We start from the raw sequence: 21,922 nt of genomic DNA, 5'->3' as shown, positions 1-21,922 counted from the left end.
GTAATCATCAGTAAGAGGCAAAAAAGAAGAATGGTGTGCAGAGTGGAAGCACAATTGGAAAGCACAAAGAGGGTAAAACAGACCTTCTATCTCAAAACAGGTCATAGAATCCTAGAATGGGACCTTAAAGATGGTCTAGGTTAAACCCCCACACTATAAGAAGGGACAAGGACAGGCCTTGGAGCTCTGGTTTAATTTGGTTCCATGCCATAATACCAAAAGCTGCACACTGAATGTTTTATTGGCTCTTTAGCATCTTTTTCAGAATGTACCAATTTTTCAAAATTTCAGTGATGAAAAGTCAATCCCTGGACTGCTTCTGACATGTTGCTTTCAACAGCTAATTATTGCTATTGATTAAAATTACTGTACACTTCTTTCCTGAATACGTCTAAATGTCAGCTTCCAGCTTGTTGATAATTTTATTCTTCTTTCAGCACTCCTACAGATATCTCTACTATAAAATCCTGCTTCCTCACATGTATTAAGTTGCCCTAAATGTGAGCAGGCCCTCTGAACTTCACCTCCTTAAATTATACAAGTATGTAAATCCTTGAACCTCTTACCATGAAGCGTATTTTCCAACACTGTAATAATTATGTATTTCTTACTTGTATCCTTAAATTACAGATACATACATTAGTATTCTAATATAGTCAATAATCTTCCTATTGATACACATGAATTTTCACAGCTCTTCAGAATATTTACTTTTTTTACCTTCCTAGGGCTTAAAATAGACATTATTCACAGAACGGATGCATTTCTTAGGAATGCAAAGTCCTGAAAATTTGAGGTAAATTGAATATTTAATTTTGGTTAACCTACTTTAGAATTTTGCAGATGAAGACCTGAAAGAGTTAGTTTACTGAGAAATGTACTAGGAATTTATCATGCTTTAAAGGGACACACTAAGCAGCACGGTTCTAGAAAAATATTTTTAATCCTGTTACAGACAGTTTTGAAAAGGAAGATATATGCAGTAGTTTTGAAGATGAAATTGAAGACTAGAATATTTGGTTACAAAAATAGATGGCACTGCAGCACCTTATTTTTTATTGTTATTTTAAATACCGAACTTCCAAGTAGTAAATATCATTAATTTTAAAGTTGTCAGGAACGTCAACATTTATTGAGAGGATTTATTGTGTTTTCTGATAACTTCATAACCCTACTGAAAACAACTACTGAACAAAAAATGTTGCTCTAATTCTCAGGTATAACATTGCAAAAAAATTAGAAAATTTTTCAACTAATAATCACTTTATCCTCTTAAAATATTAGCAGCTAATTCAGTCCTTCTAATACTTATTTTCACAGTTTACTGAAAAGGCAGGAAAATAGAGGCATACTCATGCACAGAACAATTTCAGGAAGAACATACAAAGGAAGAAATCACTAAGCAGACCAGTGTGCAAGAGCAGATTCGGGCTGAAATCCAAGACTATAACAGCCTCTGAAATACTTTATAAAAAGCTCAGTTTCTGATAGACAGTGAACATTTACAATTAGCTTTCCTAAAACTGTACTGTATGCTCAGCCATCATAAGGCACATGAGAATCCACAGGGAAAGAGATTGAAAAGGGACATAGAAATGTATGCAGCAACTTGTTCCCTTAGGAGAAAACACCATAATAAAGACAAGCTTGAGCTCTATGCCTGAGGGAGAAGCCAGGATAAAATTTCCAAGTAAGAATTATTGCTAGGGCAAGAGGAGATAGAGATTATCTCTTTTGGGGCTTTGATTCTGCTGGCTAGATGGCAGAAAGCTGGGAAAATATTTGCACTTACAGTGACTGTGGAAGGAACTAAAAAGCATGTAACTTCAGAAAATGCTGCATGACCCCCAAAATTATTTCCAAGAATATTTACAACTACATATATTTTTCTAAGTTTCCCAATCACTAATACATGATGTTTTTCTAATTTAATTTGGCTTTGAAGAAGACAGCCAGGACTTTGTTCTGGCTCAATGTTGCAGAATAAAGTAATAGTTTTATTTTTCCATCTTCCCAAAACTGTCTTTCTTTTGTAAGAGAGCTATCTGTGTGGACCATGTAATGTGCAGTCTAATCCTACACTTCAGTAGCCTGCAGTGCCTCACAAAAGTCTCAGCCCTGGAAGAAGCCTTGTCTACTGAAAATGCACAAATATTTGCTGAACTACTTTCTCAAATCACAGGATAACACTGCCAGGTAACACAGCTACTCAGGAAAGACAGATTAGTTCAACAAAGTTCATAACCACATATCTAACTCACATCACTGGAGCACCATTAATGTTTGAAGATACATAATTAATACATCCTTCCATGTTTGCTGAATTGAGGTGATGCACTTACATAGGGAATTCAACCTCTGTAAAAATGAAGGGGCTATTTTTACACGTTCAATTGCAGAATCCAATACTTAAAATGACTACAACATTGGGCTAGACCCCCCCCAGGTATCAGTCACTCACAGGTACTATCATATGTGCTCATTAACATTTGTACAGAATGTCAACCCACCAGAGGACCAGACCACTAGAAAACCCAGCAGCTGCTCCGAGCCAATACTGCATTGCTGCTTGGTATATTATAATTCACATTAAAAAGAATATATCTTACAACCAGAAGCAGAGCTCTTAAGAGCAATGCTCAACTTCAGTAGTATAGTTTTCATTGATGATAGTTTGGGATTTTGGGCTTTTATTTTGGTTTGGTTTTTTTGGGGTTTTTTTGTTACAATTTATTGTTATAATTAATTGGTGAAAATAATTAAGATAACAATAACATCTTATTTTTCTTCCACTGGACTTAATTTATGCACTGCACTTCCAAATTGCTGAGTTTACTGCCTCCCCTACAACCAGGAATAAAAGAACTATTTAAATTTTTAAAGGTCCACATTTTTAACTCTGCACACTCATTAAACAGTACTTTTTCAGAAGGCAATTCAATCAGGTCTTGTAATTGTTTTCATACAAAATTCACTGTGCTAATTTTACTGCAAGCTAGGGAAAAAATGGACAAGAAAACTGGTATTTTTAACACTCTAGTCAGTAGGAGAATATGATTACAGAAATGGCATTTTTTAGCATAACAATCTTACCTGATGGCATATGTGGAAGCTGTACACATTAGGAATAATACTAACACCATAATGACTCCAGTCAGACCTGGAACTAAAAGGGAAATAACTTATATTTGAACTGTGAAGAGGTATACTTGTCTACTATGACCTTTTAAGAAAGTGGAATTAAACATACAAATCATGATTCATTCAAACTCTTGAATAAACTTATCTCTTGAGCACAACTCATGTATCAAACCAGACAGGAAAGAAGAGTTCTTGTCTAATTTCCCACCTTCCCAAAGAAAAATATCCCTTTTCCTTGCCTTTCACCATGCATCACAATTTCCTATTTGTCTTTGCTCCTGTCATCTTTTGCTTGTGACATCTGTATCTAAGCAGGTAACTAAGAACAAACACTGTTTACATGCAAGATTGACTGTACAAGCTTCTGTCTCTTTTTTATTCCAAACACTACACTCTGTTGATCATGACAATTAAAAACCTGTTCAGGGACAGAATTTCAAGCAAATCAATTTCTATGCAAGCTGTCACTACAATTTTTTGCCAGGCCATTTCATTCTGGAATGGGGAAGAGCCTGAAATTACTCTCCATGGCATTGTATCATGCTTGAAATTGTTGCCCATAGAGCAAGGTCTGTGAGAGTCATCTGCAGCCAGAACTTGGGAAAGAAAGGTTAAAAATATTAATGATTTGACTCATCTGCTCAAGTGAAGACTTCTATGAGAACTAGTTTATCCTCAGGTCTTTTTTAAGTCAAAGGAGAGATAATCTCAAATCTTACCTTTTTATAAACTTCTCAATATTCATTCATTGAAAAGTCTGATACCCAAAATCTGACACACCACAACTCACTCCTCAGTTTTTACAGACCTACATTCAATGGAAGCTTTGTCATGGACTTCATTAAAAAAACTTGATTTCCCTCCTTCATGGACAGATTGCAGTTAAAAGCAGCTGCAATAAAAAAATATGCATTCTGTCCACTGCCTCCTTCCTAATTTTTTTTGTCAATCTGATTTGATGTGTAGCGTGCAATGAATCTCAACTCTAAACTAATACCTCCAATGCAATTGCAGTACAGCACTGATTTAGCTTCCTACACTGTCACACAAGCCAGAGGTCACCTTTTATGTCCAGTTTTTCAATTATCTTCTCCATCAGACTGAAATCACTCAGTCTTGCCCCAATTTATCAGTTCATTTTTAGTGTTTCATTTCTGCCCTGTCCCTGACTCTCCTTTCCTCTACTAAGTATAATCTTTAATACTTGTTCCTCCCACAGTCTGCCTCACACCCTTATACAAGGAGGTTCTTTCCTGGGCTAATCTGAAAAGTCATCATCACTGTATAAATCCTTCTGATTCTTTATTCCTTCTGTTTGCTGTTCTGAACTGTCTGGGAAGAAACCAAGGGTTTTTTGCTTATTTGCACAGCTCCCAGTGCAGCAAATTCTTGAGCACTCCTTCAGCACAAATAGTATGTGATCATTACCAGTCATTAGGACAGGGAGTGAACAGAGTAATTTTAAATTTAGGATAATTCTGACTTCAGTTTCTGTCAGTTCACATTCTCCCTTCCTCTTCTCTCGACTGATCTAAACCTTTCCTAGGGTTTTTGTGAAGCACTGGCACACCAGACACTAATTCCAGCACACCTATTGGGATTGACAAACCTAGAACAACTGCTGTCTGTTCATAGATTTGATTTGACTGTGCCCTAAATGCTACCAAGTCAGGATTTTGTGTTTGATCCAAATAAGGGAGAAAGTGCGACGGCATCAGGAAGGAACTTTATCTGCTTATGAAGCGCTACAGCTCAGTCTGGTGCCTGCCCCTCCATACCCAAACATTGCTCACTTCTAAATTCCTGCACCAAAAATGTCTTCATCTATTTATTCTGTATGAGTGCTGAAGCCTGATTCCCATGTAACAGTTCAGATTGCTCAGAAACCCAACCAGGTCTTAAATAAACCAGCTGAAGCATAAAAGACTGGTTTTCCATTATGTTTCTTTTTCTAGAAATTGGATCATTTAGGAATTTGGTTTCAATATTAGGGAGAATCTCTGTTTGAAACTAATGGATTTCTGCTGACTCATCTGTACAACAACAGATTTGAAAATGCTGCTCATCCTACTACTGGGCTTATGTAACTCCTGCTTCCTGACTAATGGCTAAGCAAATCCAGGTTATACTAACACAAACCACACAACCCCATACAGCTGAGATACAACAAATGGAGCATGCCAATACAGGACCAAAAGAAGTGTTGTCTGCAGAGAGACAAAGTTTTCTCACTCAGTTTTGCATGACTTACCAGTTGCAAAAAGTAGTTTCCTCGGGTCCTGAAAAACAGACAAGTAAAACCAAATAAAATCAACGTATGGTATTTTATATCTATTATATGAATAATTTTACAATAATAAGTAGCCTATAAAGCTCACACATTTTAAGACATATGCAGTCCCTAAATCTGGAAGCAGGAATGGATTTGGTAACAGTTTAAATTGACTGCAATTCAACAAAAACTAAACCTTTAGCCTCTGCATTCCCCCAGCAAAGATAATTCAGATCTATAATCTGGATTCAGATAATTTTGCAGATAATTGTTTTTAGAACTTAGGGAGAACAGAGTGAAGCAGAAGAGGCAAATGTTTTGAATTTAAATGTAAGACAAGAGGCAAGCATTTTATTGCCAGTTACATCACCAAGACATTTGCAGTGGACCCTAGTGAAGCAAGACTGAACACAAAGGATCTGACAGATGTTCCTGTGTCCTTCACCACATGTGAAAGGAAGAGGGAATATTTCAACATCAGGGAAACTGCCTCACTTCCCCTGACAAAAGCAGTGAAGACAAAACCTATACTTCAAGAGGTTTTGTCTTCACTGCTTGGAAGACTTTTATTTAAACTTGCAGATAAATGTAGTGAGGGGAGATGAGAAGTTTTCATACAGGACAGGAAAAATGAAGTGACCCTCTTTCTGACCTGGTCTGAATCCAGATGTGTATACCAAGGTAGAGAGGACGAGAGCAGCATCTAGACTGTCCACCATGGTTTAAAAAGGGATATAAGTGGGATTCAAATACAAAGGTGCAAGAGATACTAAAGTACCTAGAATTCAGGAGTTTTGATCCTAGAGTTCCTAAAAAACTTGCTATTGTCTCCATTTTCTATTGCAAAATTCCTAGGGCTGCTTAGTAGGGGCTTAGAACCCTGGCATCTTCTTGCCTGAGGTAAGCTCCTGCTGATCTTTCTGATGTAGGGAAGTCTATCAGACCACTCCTAACACAAGCAGACACACAGTCAACCCAGAAGCTCAGCAGAATAGTTGGTGTTGGCATGTCTGTCTGCCATTGAATAGCTGGGTGATTAGATCATTCACCCAGGGAATGGAAGACCTTGGTTGCTGGTCCTTAGGAGCCTGGACTGAGTCAAGCTCTGTTTTTCCAGGAAATGATGCAGCTGGGATAGGGTCATTCTAAGTATTTCCTAATGAAACTGGATAAAAAGAAATGCAGACCAGAGACTAGAATGAACACAAACAAGAGAGAACTTGACTGTAGCCCAAGAAGAAAGGGTGCTGGACTCTGGTCTTGCTTCTAAAATCAGTAAATATCTCTCCATTGCCAAATACACAAGCATTTACAATATACCTGACCAAGGGACTACGAATCTGATATTCCTGCAAGACATCTGCACCTCAGTCAGACAAGGCACACAAATCAAGTATTTTGCAAGCAGAAATCAGTTCATGTAGATAACTAACTCCATGCTTAGCATATATACTCATACATGCATTCACTGCAGCTGAAAAATGCAAAATCAATTTCAAATCTCACTGTATTCTAAACAATGGAAATACAGAACAAATTTGCCCAAAAAGCAGCAGAAATGTCTTAACCAGGCCCACCCAAGGAACAGAGAGAAGCAAAAGAGCAGCAAGAGAACAAGGTGGAAGGTGAAAAGTTTAGATGATTGCATTCTTCATCTAATAATCAAACAGGACAGAACCTTGCTGGCTTTAATACATGCTTTGTCCAAACAAAGAAATAAAATCCACAGGAATCTACACAAGGGTGAGTTTTCAGTGCATGAAACAGGAGCACTGTACAGATCACACAATGGCATTAAATATGCAAATATTCATATATTTAAATTATATGCTTAAAACCAAAATATGAAAGGAAAGCTGGCTCACCTCACCACGATAGTTTGCTGCATTTAGGGTCACAAATTCTTCATTGTAATTCTCAGAGAAGTTAAGAGCATTCACCAGATGAGCAGCAACATGTAAGACTAAAAAAAAACAAAAAACTGAGTAAATCTGTAAACAAGTGCTGGATGTTCCCTGTGGCCACCCAGATGCCAAGATATAATCACATCATCTGCATGAGATATACCAGGGACTCAGGAATTCTTAATTATTCTTCAAGAGTAAATCAGCTTATAAATATTAATGACAGAAGGTTGTACGTATTTTAGGGGTTTTTTTTAATACTACAGTGGTGATTTCTGTACTGCAATGCTTCAGCTGAGACACAGCATTCAAAGGTGTCCAGCCAAGAATATTTCTTCTTCACCAAAGAGAAAAAAGGGTAGTTGCCTCCACTGCTCCCTCCTCTGCAGGTAAGTCTGTAGTACCCTGATTTTTTCACTCAAATTCCTTAGGTACAATGAGGGTTCACTTGCAAGGGCAGATTTTGACCTGGTCTCACATACCTATCTTCTAAGAAACTGGTATTTTAAGGAAAGGCTTGACATTAGAATGTATGCCCATGTGTTTAAAGCAAAAAATGAACCAAAACCCACACAGATTCGAGAAAGCATTTACAATTTAAGACGAGCAAGCACAGAGCAAGACTACCCCCAAATGTACTGCAGCAGAAAAACCACAAAGTGCTGCTTCAATGTGCTTCCAAAAGATGCTGCTGCTCAGCACAGTGAGATCTCACCTGAAAAGATGCATATCGTGACACCACATGTCACATGGAAAGTTTTGCTTTTATCTAGCAGCCTTCTGGTTTTCTTGCTGGCAACCTAGTAAGAGAAGAATTCAAGTACTCTCTTCCAAAACAAAGCAAAGAAAAAAATACTAACAGCAACTGTGGTGACATAATAGCAGCTTCATTAGTTTTAACACTTTGCAAGCTTAGTACCTAAATTTAAAAACTACTGGATTATGACAAGGAGACAGTTTTGAGGACTTAATGAAGAAATCACACAGATATCAAGAGTACATAATGTACCTCCTGGCCTTAATATTTAGGAATTCTAGCATTACTTGTGAAGGCATCACTGACTCTTTTATAAGCAAGATCAAAAGGAATGGTCTATTTGCATACATACATACAACTACAGGCATCAAATCTTATAGATATTGTCACATGATTAACAGAAGTGACAAGTTCAATTTGCAACCATCTAGCAAACACAAATGTTCCTCAAAAGCATTATTTGTATTTCTGTAAAAACAACTAGCAAATCACAAAGAAGCTAAACATTGTCTCTCCCATGATAACAAATGTATCAGGTTGGGTATTTTTGTAGAACATTCTATCACCTCCAGTAGGACACTTGTGGTCATGCAGAGACAAAGTTGGGTTTACTCCATTGAATTCTATCAGGAAGCACTTGAGAGGACACATATATCTCCAATATAAGGGTTTGGAAAGACAGAGGGGAATTTATCTGGTTACAGCTCCACAGCAACTCCCCATCCTTCAAAAATGCACTGAAGAAACCACCCTCTAAACAGGTCAAATCAAACCAGACAAAGCCTGTCTTCAAAGGAGTCATGATGTCTGATCCTTGCACCATGCAAGCACATAGCGTAGAACAAACAGGGATGTAACAGATTCTTTTTCTATTGTTTTTATACCAAACAGAGACCAGGGCCCTCTTCTCAAGCTCTGCATTCCAAGGACAGCACTCACCTTCTGGGACCCCCGCAGGAAGGCCAAGAGAACACGGCACATGGGGAGCAGGACCAGGCAGCAGTTGAGATTGAGCACAGATGCCGAAGCTCTGCTAATACACAATCCTAGCTGAACAAACATTGTAAGAGTTAGATTATGGGGAAAAGGGAATGGTATGTGCGTCAGTCTTGTCTCTCTTTTACTCTGCTGTGAAACCAAATGGTTCCCCTGCTCTCTGACTCATCAAAATAGTGAAGTTTCATGATGTGCTGCAGAAACCATGGCACACACAGCATGCTGTCCTGTCCTCAGAGGGACGGAAACAGCTCTCATCTTTGCATCAAGAAGTTATTAAAAATTAACTTTGTCAATAATAAATTACAATTTTCTACTAGAAGATCCAATATCCTCATCAGTGCTCAAAGTCACATGGAACAAAACATTTGAGACAACAGTAAGTGTCCACTGAGAAAGAACCTGAAAGCTTCAACAGACATAACTAAACAAAAAGAGTGATAAATACTATGATGACACTAGACAGGCACTCGAGTGTAATGATTTTTCTGTTAAGCCACAAAAAGATGTAAAAAAATATTTATTCAATCAAACTGAAATGGTCATAGTGTTTCAAAGACTGTTGTAGAATTGCCACAAAACTCCTCATCCATTCACATTATGCAATGCCATATTTGGACATTAAGAAAGTAGGTTTTCTTCAGTTTAACGGCTCAATAGCTGGGAATTGTAATGAAATCTAATTGCACTAATGCTTTCACTGATATATTTGGAACTTACATAATTAGAACAAAAACACTTGTCAAATAAATGAACAAAGCACACATTCATGTCATAAACCTGAATTTTTAATCTTATTATATTATCTCATTCATTTATGATTTTAAAAAGTTAGCAAAATGCCATTGTTCTCCTAGTTACTAGGTTGAATTACCTTTTTACTAGCTTATATAAAAGATGCTTTTAGACTGTCAACAGATTTCTGGAAGGATATTTCTTAGACTGTTCTCAAAACCCCAAGTATTTCAACTCCTGAATAACTTAGTAAAAAAATATTATAATATTAAAGATAACTCAAATGCTGCAGGAGCATGTGAATGAGGTAAACAGGTACAAATTATCTAACAAAAATTACTTAAGGTTTATTACCTTTTTCAAAATTAAACTACGTTAAAAAATGAGCATGTTTTACTTTCTCTGACAAAAAAATTAATCTGTGCAACATCTATTATATTCTTATCTCTGTTATCAAGAAGAAACAAAATTTACAGACTTGTGTTTGTGTCACAGAAATGGATGAATATATAAGCTAGTAAAAACAAAATGAATAACCGCATTTCAGAATATCTTGAAGATCTGAAGCACAACAGCATGAAAGGGTTTCTAAACACCAGTACCATAAAGCATTACAACTTCCTGCTCTCCCAGTTAGCAACATCCATGTACCTCACCTGCTCTGCAGCACACCTGGGCACAGCACCAGGAAGCAAACAGAAGGTAAAGATGTTCAATATACCTGAAGAACAACGCTCTGCACCTAAATCCTTTTTCTCTTCCAGCTACTTTACATTATTTAGTTAGACCTGAGTGCTAGGGACCTCCTCACCAGACCCTACCAGCTCCCAGAGAACAGAGCAGTCACAAGGGCACCCTCTCTCAAAAGCTGCCCATGAGAAGTAAGAGCAATTACCCCACAAAATGTGCGCTACCTTGTTCTCTACCACGTAAATGTGGGATTTCCAGAAAAAAAATCCCAGGAACAGATCATCTCCAACCTACTGAATGATAAGAAATAAGACTAAAATGAGCCATGTCACTTAGTTCTTTCCCACTCTCCAGATGTCCTCCACTATTTCTTCCAATGTATTGTTAGTCCTCTTTTTCCTTACATAAAACCTCCCTTGCTTCAATTTTGTCTGTTGCTTCACTCTCTGATCACTTGCACAATGAGATTTTTTTCTTGCTACTCCCTCCTCATAAGCCATGTTCTCCAGAACTTAGGCCATCCTCTCCTCCCCACTCTAGAGTCTCCCAACTGGAAATAACCCTTGAACAGACTGGACTTAATGAAAAGAAAAATGTCTCTATAATGCACTGTTTGCATATACAACACTGTCTCTATTTTCATTAAATCCTCTAAAGTGAAGCTAAAAATGAGCTATACACCTCATTGAAGCAATAATGTCAGAAACATGGTATTAAAACATATAAGAATTTTTATTGGGGCTTACTGATGTGCTACAGTATTGCAGTGATTAAATGGGCATGACTTGAAAAACTCAAGAATTATGTTAGAAATAATGTAATGCAAACTTCAGAAGCAAACTGAATCATTTTTGTAGCTGTTGATTAATACACAAAATCTGAAAAAGTTGCAATACCATTAATGAGCAGTTTGAAAATTTTAATAACTTCTGTTGTATGGCCTATATGATACATCACTACTTTCTCAAGAATTTATGTTGTCTTTGAGTTTAAATATAAACCAGGCATGACATCAATTATCCAAGACTTCCTTTACCAAGCACAGCAATGTTTCTTACAAAGCTTTAACAAAACAATAGCTTGGTCTAGAAGAGAATCAATTCTACACTGAATAGTGTTAAATAAATGAAATAACTCCTGTCAGAGTTCAAGAAGCATTTGGACAACACTGTCAGGCACATGGTGTGACTCTTGGGATGTCCTGCTCAGGGCCAGGAGTTGCACTGATGGGTCCCTTCCAGCTCAGCATAGTCTGGGTTTATAAGTAAAATGCCAAACAATTTAACAAGTTTGAATCACAAATGATGTGCAGAAAAGGCTATCCTACTAACCCTCCTTTGTTTTTCTCCACTATTTAATAAAGAGCAAATATTCATTCATAATGCAATTACTATGGAAGAATGTCTTACATTCATTATAATTCAATGCTATCAACACCTGTACATACAAGAAAAAAAAGGAAAGAAAATACAAAAAGAGACCAGCAAACAACTACTTACAGCATTTTCAAGGAAGTATGATTCAAATATTAAAATACTGTTACCAATGGTTCATGTAAGGTTTTACTCTGAAGAAATAAACAGCAATATTTCCTGCAACAAGCCCATGACTGATTTGCAAACAATGGGAAATACATTTAGAAATTCTTAAAATCAAAATTCAGGCAAGAAGAAAAAGAGTTTAAGTTTGCTCTTGATATCTATCCAAAAGCTAAAAATATGACCATGAAACTAATTCTTTCCAAATGGTTTCCAAGAGATCTCTTTCTTAACTTCCTTTGCATTGCCTGGGAGGCATAGTAACAAATTAACACAGTACATTGTTAGATTTTTAAACAATAGTAGAATAAAGGATGATTTTTGCTCCAAGGCAACTCACTGGGTCTAGAAGGGAATATATACTCTTATTAAGTAGTTAAGAAATGAGAAAAATATAATCCTATTTTCTTCCTGAAGTTTTTACTGTCTTAAAAAAATGTTATTGCATGTTAGTAGCATGTGAAATTTCTGCAGGATCAAAAAAAAACAAAAAACCCCCACACAAAATCTCTGGTATACTGGTATCTGATTTCATGGAGAGGCAAAGAATCATAAAGAAACTAAAGGATTACTCCAATTTACAGACTAAATCTGTGGCAAAAATAGTAGGGAACTGGACCATCTACAAATCCTAAAAGCTAGGTTAGATTTTTCCTCCAGACAAGCATAAAGGAATTGCCACCTTCTCCAAAGCAGCATAAAAGAGCTCCAGAATGTAAATTCTCTAGTTATCCCTGTCTGATGTACAGTCCACAGAAATCCAGATGGACTCCTGGCTGTGCTCATACAACATACAAAGTACGTCAGAGAATGAAGAGTCAGTTCTCATTGTATCTTGCTGCCAGCAAGACTGAAAATGAGAAATTGAGCTTCCTTTGCTAGGAAAAGGAGCTTTTCTGTTAGGCAAATGATTTCAGTATTAGATTGAGGGCTGAAGTACCTTACTGTGTACCCCAGAACTGCCAAAAGTTCATAATTTATAAATACAGAGATTAATGTTACCTGCAACTGCTGTGCACAGAAACCTGATATTTTATACATGGTTGTAAAATTAAGATTTCAACAAATACTGTCCTATCTCACCTTTTAAGTCAATCTTTTATCAAGAAAATGTTAGAATAATGCAAACCCTTCCACAGCTGAGAGTGATGTGATTATGTTTCTCAAGACTTCACCACCTACAAGCAACCACCCTGAACAGGTCATGGTGCAATAGAGACACCACACTTGATGCTGTCTCTTAGAGCCTTTCTTTAAAATTTTTCAATCTTCTTTGGTTCAGGGCACCTTGAAAGGTTCTGGCAAGACTCACAAGCCACATGCTGCTCTGTAGACACAGGTGACAGACCACCTCCCCAGATCAGTACTAGAGCAGATAAAGTTGATTATTTTCCTAGTGGAACAAAGTGCGCTACGCAACATGACTCCTTTTGACCCAGCTTCCTTTTCTTCGTAGAGTACTCCTTCTCTTGAGTAACTCAGCACTGATAACTTAAGATGAAGGACAGAACTGAACTGTATGTACAGCAATTATTCCTCTTAGGCCTGTCAAATCTGGCTGGAGATCTAGCAATAAAAACATGAAGCAGCTGAAAAGAAGGAAAATGTGAGTGTAGGGGAAACCTACTAGAACATGTGAAAACATCTACAAAAGTTTGACTTGGTTTTGCTCCTGAAGAAGGTTTCAGAGAAGGAGTCTGTAAATCTCAATCTCATGTACTGCAACTCTTTAAAAATTATTTTAAGTGGTGCAATATTTTTTAATATGTATGGAGTATCTTCCCTGCACTGCTGTGAATCAGTATTCTCCCTGTTCACTTGTAACTCATCACACAGGCATTCTTTGAAGGTTTTCCATCTCCTCTTGTCTACAAGTTTAGGTCATGTTCCCATTTTATAAGCAGTGCCTTTGTGTAGGATGTACTCCTTCTTCTGCTTAAATCAGACATTCAAAATGAAGAAAACAACTAACTTAATCTTGAGTGCAGTAAGAGCTTCCAACTTCTCTGATAATCTCCAAGCAAAGGGTCAAGACACAACTCTCCCCAATGCTAAAATATGGGGGGTAAGCAGATTCCAGTGTGGTTGCATAACGACCAATGAAAGTGGAATTTGGTCTCAATTAGTGAAATCTCTGTCGTTACGATAAACCAGCAAGGAGAGACATAAAAGTTACTGGAACATATTCCAAGCAGTGAATAAAGGTGACAAATGTTATGCACAATACTGCACAATAAAAAGGCAGCAACTGTACAGATAAAAAAGCGAGGCAGCACTTTTCAGCCCCATTTTCAGTTATTCAGTCTTTTCCCAAAGAGATCCTTCTGACAATGCATTTTCTTCACTTTGGTCTGAAACCCAGAAGCTTATCTCTTGCATTAACATTTGACTACATTACAGCTATTTGAGCAGGGACAAGAGAGGGAATGGGGAAAGAGAGACGCTTCATGCCACGACAAAATGAGCTCAAAGCTCTTTCTGCTCACAGGGAACTCAAGCAACAGGAAACAAGCATTTCATTCAATACTGTTAAAGCAAGACTTGAGCTCTATAAGGCCAGTACCAAATTTATGGCTGATTTTTTTTTTTTTTACTAGGCACAATCAAACTTGTTAGACAAAAATACAGCCAAGCTAGACTAAAGAGAGAAATCCTGAAGTCTGTGAAGAAATGCGTGCGGACAATTTCACTGACTGAGTGGACCAAAATCTCCAACAAAGATTTTGGAGTCAAGTAATTTAAGACTCTCCCCTTCTGTAACTCATTCCTACTACACATTATAGCACCTATCATGAACACAAAGATGAGAATATTCCCTTCCTCTCTGCCAAATTCTTTTATAAGAAATTCATGTCTGCTGGGGATTTGTTCACAGGCTTCTCTTTGTTAAGCCATGTAAGACCACAAGTTAACACCTATGAAATCATTAAAAAATGAGGTTCTTTATCTGAAATTTATCTGAAAACTGGTGTTTTCAAACCAGTGTGAATGAATGCATTCATACAGTAAGACTATGACCTGCAGTGTTACAAACAATTCAGTATCCAAAGGGATGGTTCATCAAAGCAAAAGTATTGGAAAGGAATTTACATCCACCAGGTTCTGGTGAACTTTCACTGCAAGTATTATGTAATCACAGAATTATTCTGGTTGGAAGGGACCTCAGGATGTCTCTGTTCAAACCCCCTGTTCTAAGTATGTTCAACACCAAACTCAGATTAAGTTTGCTCAGTGTTTTTTGCCCAATTACATTTTGAAAACTCCTGGGGAAAGAGACTGCACAGTGAAGAGTTCATGGTCTCATCAACAGAAGTCAAACTGAGCAAAGCAGAGATGTTTGACACAAAATAACACTAAGTTTCCTGGTACATAAAGATTGATCAACCTCCTCCTACCATGTTACTGCCTTCTACTTATCTGTTCTCTTGGCACTTCCAGGACACCACCATGCTCTTGGTGCCTTTTCACAGGTGTAGAATTAAAGATCAGGAAGATTGTTATTGAAAGACTGAGTGAGAGTTAAGTACCTAAAAACTTTGAAATCCTGTCCTAAAGTATCTTGTTCAACATCACAGAAAAGGCAATTGGAAGAGAATAAACATGAGCCTTATTCTCTGTAGGCAGCTGAAGGGAAGTAAATCACTTCAGGGACCACTGAACAAAAGACCAACACCATTCTTTCTCTTTCTTCACCTCAGAGATGGCATAAAAACATGGCACAGTTGAATATACTCAGAATATTCAGTCCAAGATCTTATTTCATATCACACTCCGATTTCCTCCAGCAACTCTTCTTGTTCCCTGTTACTTGGTAAACAACCAAATTACCTGTGGTAAATTTTTCCATGCTGCAAGTGCAGATGTTCTTAAGGCGATTATAGCCTATTGTAGCATACTAAGAAAGAAAAGAAGCCAACTCTTTAGGAAACCTCACTGAAAAAATCAGAAACTTTTTTTAATTCAAAAAGTGCCACTCCTTTTGGGCAACTTTGTTAGCTCTCTGGAAAAAGGAACCAGTTGTCATGGAAGTATCCATTAAAGAGTTCAATCTGTTCACACAAAAAAATCAACTGTTGAATTAAAAATGAAGAATTTAATTGAAATCTCAAAATCTTCAGACACCAAGAAATGGCACAGAGGCTCTGTAAACTACTTACACAGGCATAGAACAGAGAGTAGACTGGTTATACAGATGGACCATGGGTCAGTGACTATACAAAACTAATAGAGAAAAAGAGGGGCAAAAATCCCTGTGAAGCTGTAGTATTGCTTATGCCATCTCCTGAAGTAACCAAATTGGGTTCAGTTTTCCCAGCCCTTGCAAAACAATCTCTGTGATTAATACACATACACAGATATAATGAAGAGAAGGAAAAAAGCTTAATTCACAGAATGACTAGGTTGGAAGAGATCTTAAAGATCATCGAGTCCAACACAAATTTTAGGGTCCAAACCTTAACTTTGGGATCTACTGAAGACATTTAGATAAGCTGTAAAAAGTGAATTGCAAGTACATTTTACAGTCTTTAGTATTTTGAAAAATGTTAAAAGTAGTTTTATAACTTTGACAAAAAGTATCTTTTAGGCTTAGCTCTTCATTTTTAGCCTTATTTTAGGAGTCCCTAAATTCTGTAGTACTTTTTTCCACAGTGGCAGACACAATTGTACAAACTTAAAAGGATGACCTCCTAGTCCTCATCTCCTGACCAATCTGTTGCCTGAGTCATCTTACGGGTTCTGAACACACATTAAGTTACTTTGCAAGTGACTTCCACTTTAAAGTATAAGAAAACAAAAAAACAATCCCAACCAGATGATGACCTGGTATGAGGCATATGAATAATCTGAATTGAGAGAAACTTGCTGATTGATACCAGCTGAAAACCTGGTCCAACACGTTACCCAAAAACATTTGCTTTACAAACAACCCATTTGCTCCACCAGGAACAAACACAGTTTTCAAATGGATACACTGGGATGCAAAGCCACTAGAAATCAAGGTAAAATTAAACACGTTTTCATGCTTTTTCTGTCAAGAAGGTCACCACTATGAAGGATTTAATTATTGTCATTCCCTTCTTTTTTGCACTATCTGTGCTAAGATTCACTCTTGAACACATCTGAATCAACCATAAGAAGGAAAAAAAAAGGAGAAAAATGTATAAACTCAACTTATTTCAAAGCAAGATCACAAAACTTTATGGTACTGACTAGTTATGACAATATCAGCCATGTGAAACTATATACCCTGGATTTACCAAAAAGAAACCCCAGAGGCTCTACAGCAGATTAGGATGTACATCATCTGTGTTTAATCTCATGTCAATTTTCTACTGAAATGCATTCCTGAGTATGACATAGTGTTACAAAGCATCATGTTATTCAGACACTTTTTCCCAGACTGTCAAATTCTGAGCAACCCATGGGCATTTTCCAGAAAGATGTTAACCCTTACTTTATGCCTTTTTAGACATAAGTTTGTTTTTTTTAATTACTATAATGGGTAATTTCCCAAGGCAGGCTGGTATCTCACGTCTCCAAAGTATCTTTTTGTGTTTATCTGCTGGTGGTGGGTGTTACCCTTGCTAAACCAAAACATCTGAATCTTTATTAAACCACCCAGAATCAAAGAACTTACTATTAGAAATCAAAAGTGAAGTTACATGCATTACATTGAATTTAGACAGAACAGAGGATCCATGAGAATGACAAAGACTGAAAAGAACTAAGACTTATTAAAAGAAGTCCCTCAGCAAGCATGTATATTACAATAACTGGATTGGAAAGAATTTGCCAACAAGAGTCCATAGCTCGCTAAATGTACTGATGACGAAAAGTGGAGCTCCAGTCATTTGTTGAGCATGTCTGTGTTTCTGTGAGCTTGTCTGCTGCTGGGAACACTGGGAGGGTAGAGAAGAGGGAAAAGCATAGCTGTCCCACACTTGACTGGCTCTTTTTCTTCTTAACAGGGCTCACTTTCTACTCCTAAACGACTCTCAGAAGTATCCCAGTAAATTCTTACCTGATCTTTCCCCACTTTGAAAAGTTAACAGGTAGTTTGTGCCATTTTTGATTAGCAAATTCATTCTGCCCCTTATCCCATCCTCGAACATCCCAATTTCCAGGGCAAAAGTAATGTCCAGGTCACTCACCCCTAACATCTGATGCAAATAATAATACTGTAGCCCTTGATTATAAAGCAGGAAGGTTTTCCCGAAGAGCCATACATTGAGGGAGAGCCAGAAAAACTGAAATGAAACAGAAACAAGAGATTGTAAGTAAAAGTTACGTGTGCAAACTTTTCAGTGATCATTTCATTTCATTCATAAACCTCATAGGTAGGTCTGTAGCTTCATATGTTTATACGTGAATGGAATGGAAAAGCAAACTTCGTGCACATATTATGCTTTAAAGTATTAAAACGAAGTGCCCCTATGTGGGAAACTTTCACTTTCATTGAACATCACAAAACTTTTTGTGTCTTACGACAACCGAGAGCTGGCAAAGCACTCCGATACAAGACGCTATCCCAAACCTTTAGCTGGACGTTGCATTTAAGAGACTCAAAGAATAAAAAACAACAACAAAGAGACAAAGGAAGGTAAAGAACTTGACCTCCAAGAAGCTGCATCTTCTCCCCCAAACTTTCCCAAACAGAGCCTAACAAAGAGCAAGCACACGCACAGCGTGTGCCAGCCGGGCAGGGCACGGAGGCGGGCACTGTCCCGGGCCACGGCACCCGCCTGCATCCATCCCTGCCAGCCGCGCACCGGGACGCGCTCGGGGCACATCCCGCCCACCCGTCCGAGCCGCGGCACCCGCACGGCGTCCTGCCCCGCACGCCGGGAGCCCTGCCCCGCACGCAGGACGCGGTGCCTCGCTCCCCGACCCTCGGGGCAGCCCCCGCCGCCTGCCAGCACCCACCGGCCCCTCCTGAGCCTCTCCCGCGGGTCAGCCCCTCTGAGGGCAGCCCCGGGGCCGCCCCTACCAGGAAGAGGTGCTTGCTCCCCTCGTTAGCCAGCCAGCTCCTCCAGGAGAGCGCCATGGTGCGGGACGCCCGCGGGGCAGGACGGAGGGTGGGGGGCGCCGGGCGAGCCCTCCTTTTCAGCCGGGCCGAGCCGCCCTCCCCTCTCCCCACCCCTCACCCCCCGCCCTGTCTTCCGGCCGCCGGGGCGTAGCGCTCCGGCCCCGTCGCGCCGCCGGCCGGCCCCCGGCTCCGAGCCGCCGGCGCTGCCCCTTTGTGCGCGGCCCAGCGCCCCGGGAGCCGCAGCGCAGCCGGGGCTCTCCGGAGGGCAGCCTGCCCTGCCCTGCCCTACTCTACTCTACTCTACTCTACTCTACTCCGCCGCTCTGCGGTGCCGTGCGGCCGCTTCCTCGCGTCCCCCACCTTGGGAAGAGCGTTTCCCCGCAGAGAATCCCGTCTGTGGGGATCCCGCTTGCCCGACCCCCCCATCCCCGACCGGGCTGAAATGTGATCCAGAAAGCAGGAGGGAGCGGGGGAGCAGCCGTGCATGCAACTGCTCTGCAGTTCGGGTGAAACAAAGAGGCTGTCCAAGAAACTACTGTTCGGGCAGCACGTGAGGCCCTCGAAAGCCGGGAAGGGACAGGCTGTGTTATTGATTTGAAGTCTGATCTGCTCCATCAGGTGTCCCTGGAGGACATTGGAAGAGGCGGCCTCCTGTGTGCCGGCACAGCGGGTGTACAGTCGAACGACAGCCAAGAAAAAGGGGCTATGGGCAATTCCACATCCAGTGTCCAGAGTCTGGGTTGCTGTGCTTTGCCGGCAGTCTGCTTTTACTGGTGGCCTTTGGGTTCGGGGAGGGTGGGGTTTGAAGGAAAGTTGCACCGGATACTGATTTTTATATTAAGAAAAAGCTTTTGAAAACAATGCTTGTTGCTAGCAGCTTTCAAACAGGACAGCCTTGTGAGACAGCGGAACAGTTCCACCAGGCATTATGGTGCACAGGTTGCCCCTTGAGATAGCAGTAGCAGTGGCAGCTGACAGCAGAGTAACGATGGTGTTCTGGGAGACGCCAAGTCCAAGGAGCGGTGCTGAACAGTCTCGTCCAGTCCAGTTTGAGCTGGCTGTCTTTCTCTTATTATCTGGCAAGTTGCCATTTTTTGAGTTCCTTATGAGCTGCACACCAAGGGTCCAGAAGAATGGAAGGGAACAAAGTGCCATCTTTCTGCAGTTTGTATCAAGGTGGAGGGCATGTCTGACCTCTGTGTGGCCCTGGCAATAAAGAGTACAAGTCAGGCATGGCACCTTTGAAACTCAGTTGAGAGTGGTTTTGGTGCAGCAGGAGCTCTGTCTCAACAAGTGGCAGGATTTCTGTGGCTATATGAAGTTTTGGGTGAAGTTCTGAAGTAGCAGGATTGCATCCATTTTATATCATCTAATGACGCTAAAAGGAGAACTAGTGAAAGGAAAAATACATATTTTGAATTTAAGACTCAACAGAACCATAGTTTGATGCCAAAGCAGCCCTAACAGCAGAAGAAATAGTACAGTTTATTTATCTTTTTTGCTATTTCCATTCACTTTTTTGCTTCTGCTGTAATGCTAAGGAGAATGGAAACTGCTTACAGAGAAGCAGATGATGAATCTTCTCTGGACAAGCATGTCAAAGATGGGATGCCACAAAATAAAACTTGAAGGATATGTCAGGCCTAATAACATGGGGTCTTGGCCGAAACAGAAGCCAAGGAGACAAACACAAAACCAAAATAATTTGCCCATGCTATATTTGCACATTAGAAATGGCTCTGAAAAATCAGCTTATGCAGGATCTGACTGCCCACTCACTTGAAGCTGATGACTCATGAGGCAGCACTTCACTGCCTACTTACAAAGTGCCATAAGGCATGTGGAGCACATGACTCATGCTCGTCCACATTGGATCCTACATCATATCTAGGTACAGAGCAAGGAATGTGTTTTTGTAGAAAACACCCCTATTTTCCTTCTCCCTGGAAACAGCCAAGGGCTTAGAACCAAAAAGAGTCTGGCAAAGACCAGTGCCACACTAATACGTGTACATTCTTCCTCCACAGAAAAGGCTGAGTTCATTTTCAGTTTTAAGCCATCCCAGATGTATATGAGTGTGTATTTTAAATTTAAGAGCACTCAGAAATGACCACAGACAGTAGTTATAATCCAAATAATTAGAGAAGTTATACTATGATTCTCAAACCATTTGAGCTCATCTCTGTTTTGTGGGCATTCATCCTCTGATTATGATGGTCTCTGTGCTTTGTCCTACCAACTGGACAGAGCAGTGCTAAGGTAGGCAGTCCTCTGTATTGGGTTTGTGTGGCCAGGTGTTGGTTGGGAGGAGGCCTACAGGGGTGTCTTCTCTGAGAAGCATGCTTTCTTCATGTCCCAAGAGGCTACAAGACAGATGTGCCACTGGCCAAGGCTAGGCCAGTCAGAAATGGATGTAACAACTCTGTGATAACATATTGAGGAAGAAGAAAAAAAAGTTTTTGTGCAGATGTAACTGGGGCCAGAGAAGAGCAGGGTGAGAATATGTGAGTGGAGCAGCCCTGCAGCCCCTGAGGTCAGTGCAGAAGGAGTGGAGGAGGTGCTCCAGGTGCCAGAGCTGGGATTCCCCTGCAGCCCCTGGTGCAGGTCATGGTGAGGCAGCTGTGCCCCTGCAGCCCACGGAGGTCCAAAGGGATGCAGAGATCCACCTGCAGCCCATGGAGGAGACCCATGCTGGAGCAGGTGGATGCCAGAGAAGAGGCTGTGACCCCATGGAAGAGCCATGGTGAAGCAGGCTCCTGGCAGGGAGAGAGGCATACCCATGGAGAGAGGTGCCCATTCTGGAGCAGGTTTCCTGGTAGGGCTGGTGACTTCATGGGGGACCCATGCTGGAGCAGCCTGTCC

At 39.9% G+C, this 21,922-nt stretch overlaps 1 protein-coding gene across 2 annotated transcripts in view; it reads right to left on the bottom strand.

The window, feature by feature from the left end:
* NOX4 (NADPH oxidase 4) overlaps nt 1–19,078 on the bottom strand; it is a 100,952-nt gene extending 81,874 nt beyond the window's left edge. For both annotated transcript variants that reach the window (XM_036385659.1, XM_036385668.1), the window contains exons 1-7: nt 19,022–19,078; nt 18,186–18,281; nt 9,014–9,124; nt 8,033–8,117; nt 7,279–7,376; nt 5,393–5,420; nt 3,094–3,166 (exon numbers count right to left, since the gene is read on the bottom strand). In XM_036385659.1, coding sequence (XP_036241552.1) covers nt 3,094–3,166; nt 5,393–5,420; nt 7,279–7,376; nt 8,033–8,117; nt 9,014–9,124; nt 18,186–18,281; nt 19,022–19,078 — 548 coding nt within the window. The remainder of the gene's footprint in view (nt 1–3,093; nt 3,167–5,392; nt 5,421–7,278; nt 7,377–8,032; nt 8,118–9,013; nt 9,125–18,185; nt 18,282–19,021) is intronic.
* Nucleotides 19,079–21,922: the final 2,844 nt, after the last annotated feature.

Source organism: Molothrus ater, chromosome 2 (genome assembly GCF_012460135.2).
Source record: "Molothrus ater isolate BHLD 08-10-18 breed brown headed cowbird chromosome 2, BPBGC_Mater_1.1, whole genome shotgun sequence".
Classification (NCBI taxonomy): Eukaryota; Metazoa; Chordata; class Aves; order Passeriformes; family Icteridae; genus Molothrus; species Molothrus ater.
The sequence above is the reverse complement of the archived record's forward strand: the minus strand, read 5'-3'. Positions and strand labels throughout refer to the sequence as shown.